This window comes from Mercenaria mercenaria, unplaced genomic scaffold, assembly GCF_021730395.1.
Source record: "Mercenaria mercenaria strain notata unplaced genomic scaffold, MADL_Memer_1 contig_4952, whole genome shotgun sequence".
NCBI classification, from domain to species: domain Eukaryota; kingdom Metazoa; phylum Mollusca; class Bivalvia; order Venerida; family Veneridae; genus Mercenaria; species Mercenaria mercenaria.
Window position 1 is genome coordinate 11407 of NW_026463223.1, and position 20236 is coordinate 31642.

The 20236-nt window shown below is 33.7% G+C and overlaps 1 protein-coding gene across 5 annotated transcripts in view; it reads left to right on the forward strand.

The window, feature by feature from the left end:
- The first annotated feature begins 1911 nt into the window (after window positions 1–1911).
- Window positions 1912–20236, forward strand: part of LOC128554339 (uncharacterized) — a 28399-nt gene continuing 10074 nt past the window's right edge. Inside the window, exons 1-2 of one of the 5 annotated variants that reach the window (XM_053535616.1) lie at window positions 1912–2072; window positions 18684–18807. In XM_053535616.1, coding sequence (XP_053391591.1) covers window positions 2037–2072; window positions 18684–18807 — 160 coding nt within the window. In that variant the 5' untranslated portion in view covers window positions 1912–2036. Of the gene's footprint in view, window positions 2073–6387; window positions 6474–6597; window positions 6773–16497; window positions 17187–18683; window positions 18808–20236 lie in introns of those variants that run through there. The other 4 variants (XM_053535620.1, XM_053535619.1, XM_053535617.1 and 1 more) reach the window with 4 other exon arrangements.

Below are 20236 nucleotides of genomic sequence, written 5' to 3' on the forward strand. Positions count from 1 at the left end.
ACATGCTGTAGTTTTAATGATCTAGTACAGCGATTAATTTTGTCCCTCAAATTACGAATATCGTCCGAGTCCCTCAATCAACGGTCAGACTGGCAAATGAGAGAGAGAGAGAGAGAGACAGAGAGAGAGAGAGATGGAGAGAGAGAGAGAGATAAAAGGAGGGAATGTCCCCTATAAAAATGGCGGGGGAGGTGTTCGGAGTTCCCCTCCCAAGATATAGTTTTCGTATAAAGCAACCAAAATATAGATTCCTGAGCGCGTGAAAGGGGTCTCAAACGACGCTTCCTAATAGATGCAATAACAGTGCATTGTTTTGTTGTTTAAATGTGCTAGTGTTGCCAGAGGGATAGTCAGACGAGGGTTTTTAAAGCATGAAAATGTTGAATTCTGTAAAACGAAGTATAAATGAGGACGCCACGTGGGTCCTCCACCTAGATTTGAATTCAGATTTTGTAACCATGTTTTCAACAAAGATAAAAGTAAAAAAAAAAGCAAACATAAATGTAAAATAACGGATAAACGTATAGACTAAAGAATTATTGAAAAGGCGGCATTATACGAAAGAGTATTATGCCAGTTACGTGTTATTTAAGTAGCCCTACGTATTTCTTAATTTCGAGTTACGTACCTTTCTAACCCTATATTTTGAACAGTTGGATATACCTTACTCAAAATTTCGTCTGACTACTTCAACATTTTGAATTAAATAACTCAAAAATTGGATTTTCTAATGTCGTATACTCACAATTTCGACGTAATATCTTGAGATTTCATCTAAACAATTCTATTATCAAAACTAGATACTTGTGATAGCATGCATTGCAAGTTCCATCTCCAGATTTCGCAATGTCCACGCAAAATGCCACTTATTTATGTTATAAAGGACATAAAATATTCCATCAAAATCTTACAATCTTTTATCTCCAATTTAACTGATACTGTCATGTCATTCCGGAAGGCAGAAACAACGTTTGACTGGACGACACATGGCGGACCGACGTTCGGCGGGCGCCATACTGACATGTGTCGGGGTGACATTTGTAGGAGCGAAATTTAGTGGGGCAAATTTGGCAGGGCACTATACGACGTTCGGCGGGGCGATGTTTTGCGGGATGACGTTCGACGGGGCGCCATAACGACGTTTGTTGTTGTGTCGCTGCGACAGATCCAAATTACGAAATTGCACAAATCAGCAATCAGATTTCATTTCAAGTCATTTCTTTTTTCAATTAATAAATATTCAAATCCTTTAAGGTCAATAATAAAACCAACAACTAAAGTCATTTAAATATACAGTTGTTCTTATATGTATATAAACGAAAACAATATATGTACAAAAGTATTGGAAAGCACCGATCTTAAAACATGTGAGGCACCCTACAAACAGTGAACATTCGTGTCTCTCTTAATTGTATGCAGACACGAACGATTAAAAGAAGTAAAATAATGCTATATTTTCAATTAGATATAGTAATAACTCTATCTGATTTATTTTCCAAAACAACGTTTAATAATCCTTGGAAATAAATTCCTGATAGGTTAGAAATGTCTAAATACCTTCTTTTGTACGCTAAATATATGACAGTCATTACTGTCAGTGTTTAAAAGCGTTATGTATGATGATGGAATAGAAGCAGAAACATTTTGTTGAGGAATCTGCGAAACAATATAGTAGATCTATCCAGTTCTTTTCCATTTTTCTCAAAAGTATTGCTTTTCACTTCTGGGACGTCGAAATAATTGTTAAAGAGCAAATCACTGTTTGAGATATATGATTCTCACCTGTTGTCAACGATAGTTATCTGCATCTTCAAGATATTCACCAAATATTTGCCGCTTTGGCGAGGCTTTTTTTTTAACGCGCCACAATGACGTTTGATGCTATGACGTAATAATTGTACCGTTCCATGTGTTGCAGGAATTATATTTCACTGAAGAATTCGATAATTTCTGGTTGCATTTAATTATCATAACAGGGATCAGACGTTGAGGTGCTTAAGGAGGCGACCTGTATATTGACGTAAAAATATGTGACGATGATTAGAAGTAGGATAATATTAGGCCTTTACTCGGTAAGTGACATTTAGTTGATCAAGAGCCTTCTACTCGATTTTTTATTTCACGTTCACAAATGCCGGATCAAACAGTACCATTCCATGCAGAATTTGTTTACATTATATAACTAAAACGCGAACATCTCCGTTTTTGTGGCCGATTACATTTATTTCCTTGTAATCATAATAACTGAAGAAACTGCTTCTTCCGTGTGTACGGGCCCTCTGAAAGAATTTTAATTTAGGGCCTACATGCTAGCATACAAAACTTTTTCACCGTTTTAAATATACAATACGGCAATAAATTAACATTTGAACCCTTTTGACACGACTGATTATGCCTTTGCGGCTAGTGTAGATCATGATCAGCCTGCACATCCGTGTAGTCTAATCAAGATTATCACTGTTCGCCATTTAGGCAATATCTTTTTGGTAAGCCCCGCCCCCTTAACAGTTAAATGGTACTATCTAAATTCAAAAACAGACAAGTTCTTTATAGAAATTAAGCAGGGTAGGGGTTAAATGAGGTCGTAGAAATTCATAGATGTGCCGTAACCACTTTCTTCGTGGAAACTAAAAAACTTTCCTTTGTCATTTTCAAAAAGTGGTAGTATTTTTCCCATTTTCTTTAAGTTATGACTACCTATTGTTTGCAGAGATTATTTATTCAAAATATTTACTAAACATTTTAATTGTCGCCAGCACGTTAGTAGTCAGCATGTGCATTCAGTTATAAACTAAAAAGGTGCCTCTTTTTAATCAGAAAATGTTTTAAAGACTTAATTAAAATTATGTTTGATTCTTTGCTGGCATATGTTTTATAATTCGCATGCAATTAAAATTCTAAAATTTTGGATACACCAGTTTGATAAAGACTTTTAAAAATGATATATTTTTTTCGTTGTACATGCGAAATGACAGAATAGGATCGACAAATGCATGTTTAATTTGCCGATCCTATTCTGCGGTTCATTTCGCATAAATGAATTTTTATATAGTCATTGGCTCATTTTCAAGTAAATATTTTAAAACAAACCAAGTTTCGGTACAGGTGCAACATGTTATTGCTTCAAATCAGACACGCAGAACATAATATTTTTCAAAATAGTAAATGTGACATTGATTTGTTGGCGAAATAAAGATCATTAATTAGTAAAATTTAATAATTTGAGAATTGTTATTTATCATTTGGCAGTAAAAATTAGTTTTTACGAGATTTAGCAATTAACATTTTTTACTCAGTATATATAGTAGTTTGTAAGTAACATCTAGCATCAAGTGTATGATATTTAGCATTTAACTATTAGCATTCAGCATTAACTATTTGCTAGTTAGCATACGGCAATTAGCATGGCGCATCGGTCCAGGAAAATGGCCTTGATGTGTGCAAATTGATAAGAACCGGAGCGGGCGTACTATGCAGCAATGAAGAATTAATTCTAGCACTGCGACGTCTTGGATTTGTTTAATTTGCCAAAATTGAGTAAGGAGGAGAGGGATGGGCTGTCCGGGGTTGGAGCACTTAGGGTTATTCATTTACACTGGGAATTAGCCATTATATGCATAGTACTAACTTTCTGATTCTTTCTTAAAACGATATAATAGTATATATGTGTGTTTCTGTGTCTAGAATGTAAGTCATCGTGGTAAAAAGATCATTTGGATTTCTTTTTTTTATTTTGTCTATATAAAGCGTTTCCGTAATAATAAACACCTAAATTGCTAAATATGGAAGTAACGGAGCTGTTGTGACCACGCACTGTGACCACACATAAACATCTACATTAATCTAGATATTTTCCTTGTAACGTCGTGAAAAACAGCTTATATCTCTTTGATTTCTCCATCCGAGCTATATACAAACTACGAAGAGTACAGTTTGGATACGTACACGCAGACAGACAGACAACTTTATTTTCTCCCAAGCCAAGGTAAATAATTTACAACATGGGGATGAACTGCATTCAAAATTGAAGCTACAATAATACTTCCGGCAGCACCTTATTTACTGATGAATGTTGAGTTAATTGTTTTCTAGAGGATTCTGGAGTTTAAAATTATAATTGATCGATTATGGGGGAATCCTTCAAGATGTTCAAACATCATACATCATTTGAAGGAGTGCGCTAAATTACTCATAATATAATAATACATTAAGGGGACGCATATTGCTACATTCACAGTTCATACAGCAATGCGGAAGGGGTGCATATTCAAGAAATCGATGGTGGGAAAATAAAAAACATATTCCTAAACTGATATAATACTGATGGACACCTGTAATATTCAGTATTTTGTGGATAAGGATGTGGTACTATGAATGTAATAGGAAAACAGAGGTCTTTGTGAAAGTACATTCAACACAAAATATTAAGCTTTTGTATAAGGAAAAAACAGGTTTTTTACAATTACAGTGTTCCAAATAATGTTGAAGGGATGAGATTTTCTTTCTAACACACCAGGTTTGCTTAAACATGTAAAAATTTAACGCCACGTCAGTTCAGCTCGGGATGGACGCCATATTTCTCATTGATAAAAAATGTAAACAAAAAAATCAGAGTGGGATTAGCATTGCAAGGGCATAACATGACATTCTACACAATGAATACCTTAGAACAGATATCTAAGATGCTACACAGGTCAGGCGGGTTAAATGCATAATGGCGATCACTTGAAATTCATCTTGAAAAGGTGGTTAATCTTAGTTTGTTTACATGGTTTTTAATTTTCCCACGACTTCTCGGCGATTCACTGCAAATGTATTACTGCGCCGGACGAAAGGTAACTCTAATAAACATCGGGAGACAACTTAGGTGTCAGCACGTGTACGATTTTTAAAAAAAAACATGTCGATGATTATAATTTCTTATCAAATAATGAATCCTATTCAGATATTCGTCTTTAATATTAGAAAATTATTAATTTCTGTGGACATTTGTCAAAAAATATTACTTACATTGGACTACTTTGCGCATCAAACTGGTTTCCGCTTCAGTTGTGAGGCACTTCCGTTATACTTTTTGACAACAATAACAAAACATAAAATGAATCAATAGTCACTTATAAACCGACTGCTACTTAAATCAGTGTAAGTAAAGTTGTTGTTACAACATTATACATGTTCGTTACGTTATGAGATAAAGTTTATCTTGAACTGCATAATCCATTAATTACGTTTAGATGATATTGCATTTACAACTTATTTGACCCCATTTTTTTACGTGAATGACAGCATTCTCGTGCAACTCGTGCAAACAGAATTATGAAAAGTATGGTGGAGAATTCAAGGACAAATTATAAATGACATTAAAGTGAGGATAACTGTATATTCGTCCAGTTTTGATCATTGACATGCCTGCTGTGTATTAGTAACTTTTGTGAACAAGATTAGAATGTTACTTTTGCACATATACACATTGATTGGACCTCTCAACCAAATTTCATACCTTATTTTAGGGATTTTTAAGACAATACATTTTCAAAAGTTTGTTAAATGTGTTTTGATATTTAAGTGCATTGTAGTTCATGAATACCAAGTTAAAAATTATAATAATGGCAACATTTCTAGGCCCTTATTGTAAGCCACTAGACTTCTGTAACGATAAATGTTTAATGTATTAAGGGGAATATACTCTTTTAGTTTTGGAATGTGGCATTCCTTGACCACCGTATCTTTTCTTATGCACTACTTTGTAAACAAACTAAATAATGTGTTTTAGCTTACATATGCGAAATGAAAAGCAATACAGTGACCATATTTCACATTCTTTCTTTAAATTAGAATCTGTAGGACATTGATAAATGTTTGGACAAGGTGAAGCACTATTATTTTCGCACCAAAAAGTCTTAATTGTTGACTTTGAATGTACACAAGAAGTCTTATGTAATTCAACAATAACTTTCTTGTTTCAGTTTTCTCATTTTTATTTTAGTGAGTAATCCTTTGTGTACTTATAACAGTTGAAACAGTATCCATTTCATGTACCAAAACCTTGTACTTTTTTGCAGGTAAATTTTATCATACCCCACCCACTTTTTTCTAATTTCAAAGTATGCGTCCCCTTAAGTACAATAAACAATCCATATAAATAGAAGTCATCATGAAACTATTTTTAAGGTACATAATTTTAAGGTGATAACAAGTACCATAACAATAAAAGTCATCATGTAAATATTTAAAAAAAACATGACATGATATTGCGATAGCAAACTGACAAAGTACGACCTATATATAGTCGCAATGACGTACAGTCCATAAATAGCAATTCACACTGACGTAATGCTTTCAGTGTAAAGTTTACTATTTTATTGTAGTAAAGAAAAATGTACGTGTCGCATTTTGCTGTTATTCGGTTATGACTCATATTATCTTGTGTCGTTAGATGATTCAATGGAATATATGCACGTTTACCAACGAAGGTCAGTAAGTAGTGATATATATTTAGACGGCTATTTAAAACTTGACATAATAATGGAAACAAATTTACTAAGCTTAGTAAGTTCTTATTCAGAGTGGCTCGATAGTATTCTCGCAAAACAATGGACATTATCAGAAATATTAACATTTTGTAAAAAATTGTTTCTTTCCCTAGTAAAATTTAAGTAAATAGTGTTGCTCAGAGCCTGGTTCTTCAGAATCGCAGAGCCTGCACGTGTTATCAAGGTGCGCAGTTCCAGGTCCCCAACGCGCTGTTTCAATTGGGAGACGGTTATTACAAGTACGATATCTAAATAGATTAATGTTATCTACTTTTGAAAGAATATTAAAATATCTCTCGTATTCTAAAGTATGTTTAAATGAATGATAGATTCTGCCTTTATTGGATTGTTGTAATTGACTGTACCAGTGCTGCTTATATTGATCTATCAAAATTTGTTTTACAAGTTTGTGAGTATTTTTATGCACTGAAATATGCTGATTTAGCCAGATATCGGGTCTTCTAACAGTTTCAAGAATTTCTTTGATTTTACCAATCCATTTGAAGTTGACATTTGTCTGGTTAAGCATATACTGATAAATTTTAGCAGACAATTTGTTTTCTTTACCGCGCAGCAAACGTGACCAAAAAGATATCATTTTCGTATAAACATTTATATAAATCGGATATCTCCCAAGCTCACCATTGAGCATATATTTCGGGGTGCTTTTTCTACCAGTGGTAATTCGTCTCATAAAAACATTTTGAACTTTTTCAAGAAGATCTAGATTTTCAAAACCAAAAAATTTCCGAGCCGTATGTTAAAATGGGCAAGACGGTATGATCAAATAACTTAATGGTTAAGTCTGGTGGTAAATTCGCGTTGTTTGATTGTGTGAATAAGAGATGCATGGCTTTATTTACCTGTTGGCTAAAATGTTGTCTTGCTTTAAGAAAAGAATCAGATGCAGAAAAAGTTAAACCTAGGTAGTGATAGTTGTCAGTTATTTCAAGTTGATGTTCACCTAGATTAAAATTGTGAGCATTGCGATTTCTGGCACAAAATACTATTACTTTGGTCTTATTAGGATTAACTGTTATTTCCATTGGCTACAATAGTTGTTAAAATAATCTAAACAATGTTGGAAATCGACAGGATTATTGGAAACTATCACGGTGTCATCCGCATAAAGAAGAATCAATAGTTTAAGCCAAGTTTCGTCACTAAAGGAGTCATCTAGCTCTATGCCAGCGGCACCGTTAGCTTCCAAATATGACTGTAAGTCGTTTAAGTATAGTGAAAAGAGGATAGGACTTAAATTTTCTCCTTGTCTAACACCTATTTCGGATGGGAAAAACTGCAATTGATTACCACTATGCGTTACACATGATTTTATGTTTTGATACATGTTAAAGATAGTTCTAAATAGTTTCCCGTTAATGAAGTTTTGCGTAAGTTTACGCCAGAGTCCGAAGCGCCATATTTTATCAAAACATTGTGAAAAATCCACAAAGGCACAATTTCGTTTCTTCAGTATCTCAATAACAGCGTGTAGTGTAAACATGTGATCAGAGCACTAGTATGAGCTTCTGAATCCTGCTTGATTTTCATCATGTAGTTGCGAGTCTTCAATATATTTTGTTAACCTAAGATTTAAAACTGATGTAAAATGTTTACCCAGGCATGATAAAATATTCTAACACGTGTTAGAATATTTCTTAAGTAATTGGCCTATAGGAGTTGGTGTCTAAATGATTTCCTTTGTTTTTGTAAATTGGGATAATATATCCCTTAAGCCATGTCCTAGGTATGTTACCAGAATCAAGCAAATCGGTAAAATCATGTCTTTTGTTGCTTTGATATATTCATTTAGTATGTTGTCCGGAGGTCTACACGTTTTTCCATTATTTAAATTATTTATACATATCAAAATTTTAGCATCCGTGATAGGTGCATCTAAATACTGGTTTGAATTTTCTAAGAAGTCATATGTTAAGAACCGTTCATCTTCATTATCAGAATGAGGGTTAGCATTGATATTTTCGAAACCGATGGTGCATCATCAGACTTGGACTTTGGTTTAAGCTTTTTAAGAAATTTCCAATACTGTTTTGGGTTTTTATCATGCATATTTCTCAATTTATTACCATTACTTTGTTTAAATTTCGTAATATACCAATTAACGACTCGTTTATACTCTTTGCTAGCGTTTTGAAGTAGCAATTTGTTATCCATATTACGTTTACATCGATATTCAGATTTCGCATTATGGTAATTTTGTCTTGTCTTGTAGCATTTAGGACCAAACCAGGGTTTATTATTTTTTCTTGGAATAAATGTACCTTTAGATGGCAAAGTTGCAGTAGAGGCGTTATGAAACAGAGTCTGTAGTTCATTTGTTACAGTTTCAACAACCTGTGTATTATCACTAGAACCATTTTATCTATCTAAATTTCAATAGTGTCTTCCTTTTTATTTCACATTTGTCTGTAAATGTTAAGTCATAATTATGATTTTTAATTTTTCTCACATGTAGTATGGTTGAGATGTCTCAATATTATACCGTTTTGGGAGGGCGGCTCATGTGTTCTGTGATGGTCCACAAGACTATATAGTGCAATTATCATCTAGTCATCATTTCATTTGATATTTCTTATTTCTCCACTGCTTACGGATGTTTGTTCTAGACGTATGCACTGTATAATAAGTTTGGTGTTGGTTACCAAAAGAGCAATGGGCATAGCCATGTCTACAGAGCCTTGTACCATTAAGGAGTTGCAGAGAAAGTTAGAAACTTAATACATAGAAACAATCACATAGCAACAACACGATACACAACATACAACAATCCTTAACAAATACTTATACAGAAGTAGTAGTACAAAACTTATTTATATAAATACCAATAAAAGGGACACAATAAAGAGGGTTTAAAATAAGCATATTGAATTAACTTACAAAGCAGTATCCGGAACTTCTGGGTTGGAATAAAAGGCCTATACCCACTACCATATGAAATAAATATGACAAATAATGCCTACAATATAATTAATCAATATTTAAAATAAACTAAAAAAGATAAAAAAGTACGCACGAAAAAGATAACATTCTTTCTCGTGCATTTCAGTTTAGGCAGCAATTTTCCACGTGATTTCCAAACAAATTGCTTTCTTTTCTGATTTTCGATTTATTTGCTGCTTCTCTTCTTCAGTGAAACTTATTTTTCTTCTTTGTGTTGTTAAATCTGATACCATTACTATGGGCGAGATCATACATTAAAAATGAAAAATTGAAATTTTGCAAATCGAAAGCGTCATTTACGACATGCACTGCACTGCACTGACAAAAAGCCAACAATAAGGTAGCAGGGTACACTTCGAATTTTGGCCCCCGTCAATATTTGTTATAATTAGAACTTCGTGATTTTGGATGTTTGTAAATTAAGGTGAGAGATAATGACTGTTAATTCCTTAGAAAATTTAAACAGTCGATACATGTAAAATTCGCATGTAAGTTGTAAAACTAACTGCTGCTAGCTTTGTATGAATCGGTGAGTCACCTTGGGGCGGGAAATTCAAATCACGGAAGGGTTCCATGCTTGTTGATAGATACTCAGAAACTTTTTCGCTGCTTTTTGAAAAGGCGAGCTGGATGGACCCCCATTCCGTTTATATCCTGTAGTTCAGAAGGGACTATTAAATTGAGAAATGCAATGAAATTGGGCATTGTTCCTGCAGCGGGCTTATTGCAGGCTGTTCAAAAAGTGCAAAATTGATGATTTTGGCATGCTTTTTTTATTGGAATATGTAAAACTTTCGTTTTGATAACTTTCTGTATTCTTGTATGAGAGTCCGGATCTTGTTATTAATTAAAAACAAAAAACATGCACGCAATTTATTAAAAGGCCACCCTGATTCTGCTCATTAGGGAAGTGTTATATTGCGACTCGCTACATGTAAGCCTGGCCGTGCCCAAAATGATCGAATCTAAGTGTATTGCTGCTTTAAGGGAAATCTTCAAAAATTAAATTTTGAAAGAACTCTTAAAATTGCGCGGTTTCACATAGTTTAGAACCTCTTTTTCGATATTCTAAACTTTCTGGAGACTTAAAAACGCTACCTGACGGCACATCAGCTGAAAAAAATGTTACAGTGAGGACACATAGAAGCATAAAAGTCAATATACACGCATGCGATATTTTTTTAGATTCTAACACCATTAACAGGGTTCTGGTACAGTAAAAACATCATTTTTTATCATTTTTAACCCACATAGCGCATATCTGGCCAACCGGCTATGCATTTCGTCAATCAAGGGGATGTTCGGACGTTGGGGACCCCATGAAATAGGAAAATAGGGGGTGGGGACATCCCATTTTCGCAAAATGATGCAAAATTGCCCTTATATCATTCCTAATGACAAAATAAGTTAAATCATACCAGAAAATGATAAAAACGGATGTATTGTACGTTCTTTGTCTCGAAGCGACCATTTGTAAATTTTGGCTAAATTTGTGCGTTAAGGGTGGGCAAGTTTAGACGCTCACATAGAGACTTCTTTTCATGCTATTGAAAAAATTTCTATTTGGTGTAATTTGCGAAAGATTTATAAAAGTTCAGAACTAGTCAAACCCTCTTTGTTCATTAACTGAAAAATTTTAAGGTAGCAGGGTACACTTCGAATTTTGGCCCCTGTCAATATTTGTTATAATTAGAACTTCGTGAATTTGGATGTCTGTAAATTAAGGTGAGAGGTAATGATTGTTAATTATTTAGAAAATTTAAACAGCCGATTCATTTATAATTCTGATGTAGGTTGTAAAGCTTTGTACCGGGGAGTCACCTTGGCGCGGGAAATTCAAATCACGGAAGGGTTCCTTGCTTTTTGATTGGTACTCAGGAACTTTTTCGCTATTTTGTGAAAAAAAAAACTAGCTGGATGGGACCCCATTCCGTTTATATCTTGTAGTTCAGAAGGGACTATTAAATTGAGAAATGTCATAAAATTGGGCATTATTCCTGCTTATTGCAGGCTGTTCAAAAAGTGCAAAATTGATGATTTTGGCATTTTTTTATTGGAATATGTAAAACTTTCGTTTTAATAACTTTCTGTATTCTTGTATGAGAGTCTTGATCTTGCCATTAATCAAAAGCACAAAACATGCACGCAGTTTATGAAAAGGCCACCCTGATTCTGCTCATAAGGGAAGTGCAATATTGCGACTCGCTACATGTAGACCTAGCCGTGCCCAAAATTTTCGAATCAAAGTGTACCCTGCTACCTAAAATCGGTGGTCAGCTGATTACACACGTGGTGTATTTTACATAATTCTATATCTATATTATTTATTCAATCGAGAAACGTTCATTTGTAACACGTGACCTTACAATATATTACGGTATTTGGACGCACGTGCGTACAAAAGATCCTGTACTGTCTGCATTTGGACGCACGCGCGTACAAACATCCTGTATTTTCTGTATTTGGACGGTTCAACAGTCCCGAATGTAAATCGAATGAAGTAGGCACTCTATGTACAGAGTTTGATTATGCGCCTTGAAATCAGGATTTAATTGTCGTTTAATTTTTTTTTTTTTTTTTTTTTTTTTTTTTTACAACAATGCTATCTGATTTACTAATAAACCTGGATAATGTGGCAGTTAACCTAAATACATTCGACACTGTTTATTTTCCGATACAGGTAAATCAAATATTTACTTTATTATGGATCTATGACGGATTATCATTGAACACCCCTGGACTTATTGGACTCAACTGCCACATTATGAAAAGAAAATTATGAATGGCAGCGGACGGGGTTTCGTCATCCAAAGCATGTCCGCTCTCTAATTCAGTTTTCATCGGATCTTCACCAAACTTTCTGACAATGTTTGTGGGCATAACATCTCGGCCAAATTGTACCGGTACTCTTGGATTATGGTGCTTGAATTACTCAAAAAACGGGGAATTTAGCCTTGTCCGCTCTCTTACGTCGAACAGTTTTCATCCAATCTTCACCAAACTTGCTGACAATGTTTGTGGGCATAATATCTCAGCCAAGTATTATAACCAACCAAATCGCCAAATGGCTGTTGTAGAGAGGTTGCACCATATAATTTATTTCGTACTGATAAGCTGAAAAACAGCATCCAATGAATTACGTAAATTACGTATGAAGTGAAATAAATATAGAATAAAAAGGTTATTTAAGGCCTTACATTGTTCTGTATAATATATTTTTGCACTCATACCAAGCTAGGAAAATACAGAAAACATTTTTAATTTAAACTAAGATAAAATAGATATAGAATAAAAACGTTATTTAACATTGTGCTGCACAATACGAGATATATTTGAATATATATCTCCGTGTTGTACAGAACAATGTTAAATAACCTAATATTATACGACATGAATATTTTCATTTTGTAGGTAGAGTTTTGTTCTCAAAAACTAAGTAGGGCCTTTATCTTGTAGATCTTTTGTTGACTTGGATATTCAATCGCCCATTTTCTTTTTCTTTCTTTTTTTTCTAGTTTTCTTCAAAGGCGGATGTATGGAAGGTTTTCTGAAAATAAATCTATGACTCAAAGATAAAATTGAGAAAGTACACTTATCCAATCATGAAATTATTGGATTTTTTATCAACTGGTATCATAACCTATTAGGTTGACGATTTATCATGATTTTCAAAGTCAAGTGAATGTACATTGAGGAAGTATAAGACGGTCGACTATGTGTTTCGGGCTTCCTATTTAGTCATCAGAAAGATCTTAAATTTCAATTGAATCACAGTTTATATTTGAACAGCTAAGAATTCCTTACAATAGTGCTGATATAATACGGCATTGAACAAACAAAACTTAAATTTTCTTCTTCTTCCGTGTACAGGACATAACTCCAATAACTGGAATATACTTTGTCTCATTTAACTATAAAAATTTTTTCATTAAACAAAAAAAGTTTTTAAAGTGGAAAGAATGCTCATAACGCCTTTTGCAACAAAATAATAGTTTTTTATTAAACAAAAGAAGTATTTTAGACGGAAATAAATGTCAGAACAGGTAATTGACCAGAAAGGAAGCGATTTTCGCGTTTTTGTTCCTATTTTCAATAACCTTTTTGAACACAAAATTACCAACTCACCAGACCTGACATGCCTGATGGACAAGGTCATCAAATCATATATATTAATATTAGGTCATTTAATATTGTCCTGTACAATACGAGATATATTTGGACGACTACCCAGCTGAGAAAACCATATTGGAGTCCAAATATATCTCGTATTGTACAGTACAATGTTAAATGAAAAAAATATTATAATAAGTATGTATGTTTTATTTCTTCTTATTTTCTGTTTTCGCCTGGTACAGCCTATTTCAACAACCTTTCGAAAATACGACATCTGGTGATCTTTTTAATCGTATTTTTTTTTGGCTTTTGGTCATTTTTCGTGTTTATATCCAAATCTGACAGCATTGTCATGGCTTGCACTTTCGTTTTTGTGTTTACAAACAAACGACTGTACATAGAGCACATACTTCCGGAACATTTCCACGTTTCGAGCTTTATCATAAGTTTAAAATGGGACTGTTGAACCGTCCAAATACGAAAAAACCAGCTTTTGTGTACGCACGTGCGTTCAATACTATAAGATTCTTTCACTGGTTATAAGTGCAGATGGAAATTTCCGGCCTTGAGGGTAACTGTTTAGGCGGTAACGAGGTTCCTACCGAGTTACCGCCTAAACAGTTACCCGAGAGCCGGATATTCCCATCAGCTCCCATAACCAGTTTCAGAATCTTTTTCTTGCATACCGATATGAAGAAATAATAATAAAAATAAAGTCAGTCGAACGGCTTTCTTTTTAGAACTATTTCTTATAGCAGCGTATTTAAACAAAGTGCGGAAAACCTACGTCCGTAAACAGGAAAGACGTCATGACGTTTCAAAGACAAATAACAATGGTTAGTTCCGGTTTTGTTTTATCAGTTACAGCGTAACGTTATGAGTTTTTGATAAAATAACTTGTTTTTTTAAATCGAGAAATATACTGTCAGGAACAAAGATGAATTGTCAAGGTATTGGATTTTTATTCCGTTTTTCGAAATAAAAAATGAATAATTACATCAATCGGGGTGTAAGATTATTAGATTCTTTCACTGGTTGTAGATGCAGGTTGGAATTTCTGGTCTCGAGGGTAACTGTTTAGACGGTTTCGAGGCTCCAGCCGAGTGATCGCGTAAACAGTTACCCGAGAGCCGGATATTCCCATATGCACCTACAACCAGTGAAATAATCTTTTTCTTGCATACCATATTCAACAAAGAAGAGTAAAAAATAAATTCAAACAAATGATTTTCTTATAGCACTTTTTTCTTATAGTAGCGTATTAACAAAGCGCGGGAACTTTACGTCCGTAAACAGGAAGTACGTTATGACGTTACAGAGACAAAAACAACGTAAGAGTTCCGGTTTTGTTTTATCATCTGCAATGAAACGTTATGTTATTTCCTTAAAATAACGTGTTTTTTTTTTTAATCGAGAAATATGTTATAAGAAACAAAGAGGAACTATCAAGGTATTTAATTTTTATCCCGTTTTACGAAAAACGTTATTATTACTACACACATCTTCCGTACATATGTAGTTCGTTATACGTCATTTGCAGCGCGAGAGTCATCTTACACCCCGAGTTTTCCAGCACCTGTGAAATCACCAGAAATCCCCGTCTGGTATGCAAGAAAGACTTTTCCAGCACCGGTAAAAATACAGGAAATCCCCATCTGATATGCAAGAAAATGATACATTGTACGGTCACGTGTTGCAAATACACGTTCACGATTGGATGAATAAAACAGATATAGAATAATAGTTCATACTTTCTAAACCGAATGTTAAAATGCTCTCTTGTTTACAGCACTGCATAAGCTCAACGTCCGACACCCTTATTTATTTACTGAAAACCCACATGGGCGGGTGTATCCTCATCATGGCTTATTACATTTAAAATACAAGTGTTACGTGTATAATAATGTTAGGTTTGTACATGTCTGACGCTTTATTGTCTATTTAAATGTGTATACCAACATTAACAAACATGAGAAAAGAGACCCTTGCTAATATAATGTGAATTAAGGTAGCAGGGTACACGAATTTTGGCCCCGTCAATATTTGTTATACTTAAAACTTCGTGATTTTGGATGTCTGTAAATTAAGGTGAGAGATAATGATTGTTAATTCTTTAGAAAATTATGGATGATTTTGGCTTGTTATTAAAACTTTCGTTTTGATGACTTTCTGTATTCGTGTATAAGAGTCCTGATCTTGTCATTAATTAAAAGCACAAAACATGCACACAGTTTTAAAACGGCCACCCTGATTCTGGGAAGTGCAATATTACGACCCGCTACATGTAAGCCTGGCCGTGCCCAAAATTTTCTAATCTGAGTATGCCCTACTACCTTATAGGCATACAGACACTAAATAGAAAAATGGCGCGAAAAAAAATGGTAGTCGCATAATGGCGGATACAAATAGTCCTCAGTTTTTTTGCTCTGTAGAGCTATTTTCCTTATTTTCTTTGCAATTTTTTGGTTAAAATCACATGACAGATCTATGCTTGACATGTAGGTAGCATTTTCATAATGAAATAACAACATGACAAAATTTTTCATGGAAACTTAGATCATACACCACCAGTATAATTTGGGGTCTCATTTTTTAGATGATTTTGCAGTTTGTGTGTTTGACTGAAATTATTTTTCTTGCATCAACCATGACCCCCACTTTTCTTTTGATTTTTAGTTAGCACTGACAATATTCTTCAAGAAAATGTAAGTTACCGACATTTAAAATGGGTCCTGATGTGTGCTGCGGTCATTGGAAATAGGTCAATTTTATATAGAATAAAGAACAACAACTATTTAGTGTATTATAACCTTATAACGAAACCTAAATCCATAACGTGTATCTATTTTAGACATATCTGTGCTATTTATAGGTAAAGGAATAATATGGTGTTTTACTATTAGTTTATCGATCAATGTGAATCATTTGATTTCGCCGATAACTATTTGATATTTTATGATCTAGATTTATATCGTACGTTTGTGCTACATTTTACAGATACTTGGAATTCGAAAAATTGTCAAGGTAAACATTAGAAAAAATACAGTTAATAATAACTCAATGAAATAACAAATGAACATATCATAATAAATCATAAGAAGATCTGCATGAATAAATTTTCGAAAAAAGACTTCCGGAGTGACTAAATTGGGTTTCGTGGGAATTACTAGTATATATGGATATAGAAATCCAATAAATCATTACAATGTTTTTTTGTGTGTGTTTGACACGTCCTTTATTTTCATTTCTGGTTTTGCCACGGCTGAATGCCATTGAACAATTTAAATGTAATTTTAAATTACTGCACTTTTCTTACAAAGGACACTTCATTTAGATCAAGATATTGAGAATTCGTGATTTCGATCCACGGGTGAGGTATATGTTCTTTGTGACGATTTGATAAAAGACAAATTTTGTCTGAAATCATTCGTTCTTAACCTCTGATTCATACATGTTTGCAAGGAACAACTGCCTGACGTTACTTACCTAAAATACTGTTGAAAAACGGTGTCAAACCCAAGACAAACACACAAGCTTATGTAAAATACAAGACTCTGATTGTTGTTAAAAGACGTACAGGTAATGTGTTGTTAAAAGTGATACAGGTAATGCAAATGTATATCTGACTGTTTCTAACAGCAAGTGAGGCATGTGTTGTAACAATGCTTGAAAACACTTACTAATAAGATAAAACAAAATCTGTCTCATGGTTTCAATAAATTTATTGTTAATAGATTGTCATAAAATATAAAAACTATACATCGATACTATAATTCAAGAAACAATAACTATATACAATTATTATCATTGAGGCTGATGTGTTGCTTCAAGCTTAAATTAATTAATGTTGCCACAGTTGATTTGATTTCGTTTTTAAACTTATTAATTGTATGTTTTAATAATTTGCTGATCATTATGTATGAACCGAAAGAGTTAACTTTTTTTCAATCTGAAATACTTCTGAAATGTTGATTGCCAAAGAAATGACATTTGTCTCTGTATGTTTCCCATCCAAAAGATCAACAGCAGCTACCTGCCGTAGATGTCTTCAGAACAAAACATTATGAGCAGTGTTTCTTCTGTTTGTAATGAGCCCGTGTAGAAAAGCTTTAAGCGTGCATAAGAGGCAGTCATACTTAGCCTCTTCTCGTTGGTAAATTGCTAGGTTTCTGCTAGCAGGACGTATGGGTCTGTCTGGAGGTGTGGTTACAGGATCTCTAGCCTATCTTATTAGAAGTTGAAAAGATCACAGCAACTTATATAAGTTGGCCAACGTATACCCACAACGTATATGAAAAGGAAAACAGTTTTTTTGTGTGCAATTCCAGTCGTTCTTGATTGACAAATGATGTTTTAACATCAATTAAGGAAATCTACATCACTTGTTTCATGTGATTATAACAAATGCTGAAGGAAATTAGATCATCATTTATACAATAAAATACAATTCCTAGTATAGCTTTGAAACGTTGGGAATACAGTTCAAGTTACATTTTTGAAATTTCTAAGAGAAGTAATATTTGTTAAATTACTTAAAGCTACTCGCCCACAGTTTGGAAGATTTTTTTCCCCAACATGTTCATTTCCACCAATTTTGGCATATAAATACAAATGGGTGGTTGATTCGATGACCATTAAATACGTTTGTTTATAATGTTAAAATATCCCATGTCATCATTGTGCAAATTAAAAAAAAAAAAAAAAAAAAAAAAAAACGTTTGGCATAGAATTATTATATGACACTGAAAAAATGATTAAGTCGGTAAAAATTAAAGTAAGATATTGGTAAAATGCAAGAAGAATGTAAATTTTATGATATTTCAAAAGCTTCTACACAATATTTTTTTTATCATTTATATACTATCTTGCAAAAATATTTTGTCAATAAGTTTGTACTACTAGTCACTTTCAGATTTATTTACTTTTATGGATTTTGAGAGAAATTATTTTTCGCCTAAAATGTACGGGTTAGTCACTTTAAAATTAGACGTGTAACAAGTACAAGTGTGAAAAAAGAAATACTTCTAGTTCTTGCACGGAACGAAAGTGGTGGTAAATTGTTGATGTTTGTTTCAGATGAGTCATTCTGTATTTATGCCAGTTAAAACGTTTAAGATCGAAACGTTGAGAGTGTTCCCAAGAGTACATTACTTCCAAAGAAGATTTAGGGACCTTTTGCCAAGATTCAAACGAGTGATTGGTGAGTCTTTTGAGAGTAATAGTATGATACAAAAAGGTACTGTAGCTGACTGGGCGGTTGGGGCGTTTTGTGTTCAGTTGCAATGTTCAGCCATTGTTTATAGATTACATCGCCGGGTAACAATTGAATGACATACAATGTAGATGTAAAATGTATCAATTGCATTTACAGTTATTATCATGACCTATTGCAAATCACATTATGATATCAGATACTTGTGATATTTAGTAAAATAACTTGTCCTTTAATAGAAATTAAATATTACATGTTCCAAATGCAGGAACAATATAATATTACTTCAGCGAAACTATTCTATCTGTTCCATTACTTACATATAGTTATAATACTTTCGCACTTCACTGACTAGAATGTATTTTAATTGCAACTTGCACGAATAAAAATGCTTAGTAATTATTAATGGTTGAGTTGACATGATTTAATTAGGATAAAGTTTACAATGGCTGGCCTGGTGAGTTTAAAAGGTGGTTCCATAGTTTGTTCCATTAAAACCACTATCCGTGTTTGTTTTGCAATCTTTCACTATCATCTAATGCTTAAAAATAAAATTACAAATTTGTGCTAGTCTCCACATGAAATTTGAAACGATTTGTTTGCGTACTTGTAAAATAAACATAGCATTCTCTTAAATCTATTCAATATGTACACAAAAGATATCAGTTATATTGTCTCCCGGTCCTAGTACTTAAGATATAATAAATCTGTTCCTATACTTTATCAGTTAATAAAATATGGGCAGGTGTTTGGATGCGTAATAATTAAATCACGAGTGCGTAGCACGAGTGATTTAATTATTCGCTTCCAAACGACTGCCTATGTTTTATTAATTGATAAAATTATTGGAACATATTTATTGTTTCGATTCTAACAACGCAAATACTTTGCATTTTACAGTACTACATTTTCAGCGTAATACGTCATTCGGAACATATGCTGTTACAATTTACCCCCTATGGTTAGAAAGAGTTGCATAGCCAATGGGACGTATAGATATTTGTTTCTTTTTATCAGAATTTTGAGCAGTATTTATGAATTAGTAATCTAACAGCTCGCAAACTAATTATGAAGAGAATCATCAAATTAGGCGAGTTGACCCTGTGTTACAAGTTACAAGCTTAACTTTATATGACGTCACATCATTATGATGATATTATTATTTTACCAGATTTATATAGCGCCCTTTTCATGATCAATTTCACGTTCAAAGGCGCGTTACATAGTTCAAATGCAGCCACATATGCAGGGCGCATAATTCGTCCTCTACTAGTACAGACACAGAACGATCTGACCAGAGGGACACAGTGAGACAAAGCCCCCACGACAGAGAGATCAGAAATCAGATACAGACTTGTCCGGCTAACTTAGCCTAGCTCGTTTCGAATAGACGGCCGGTTCTTTAACGTGCCCAGTG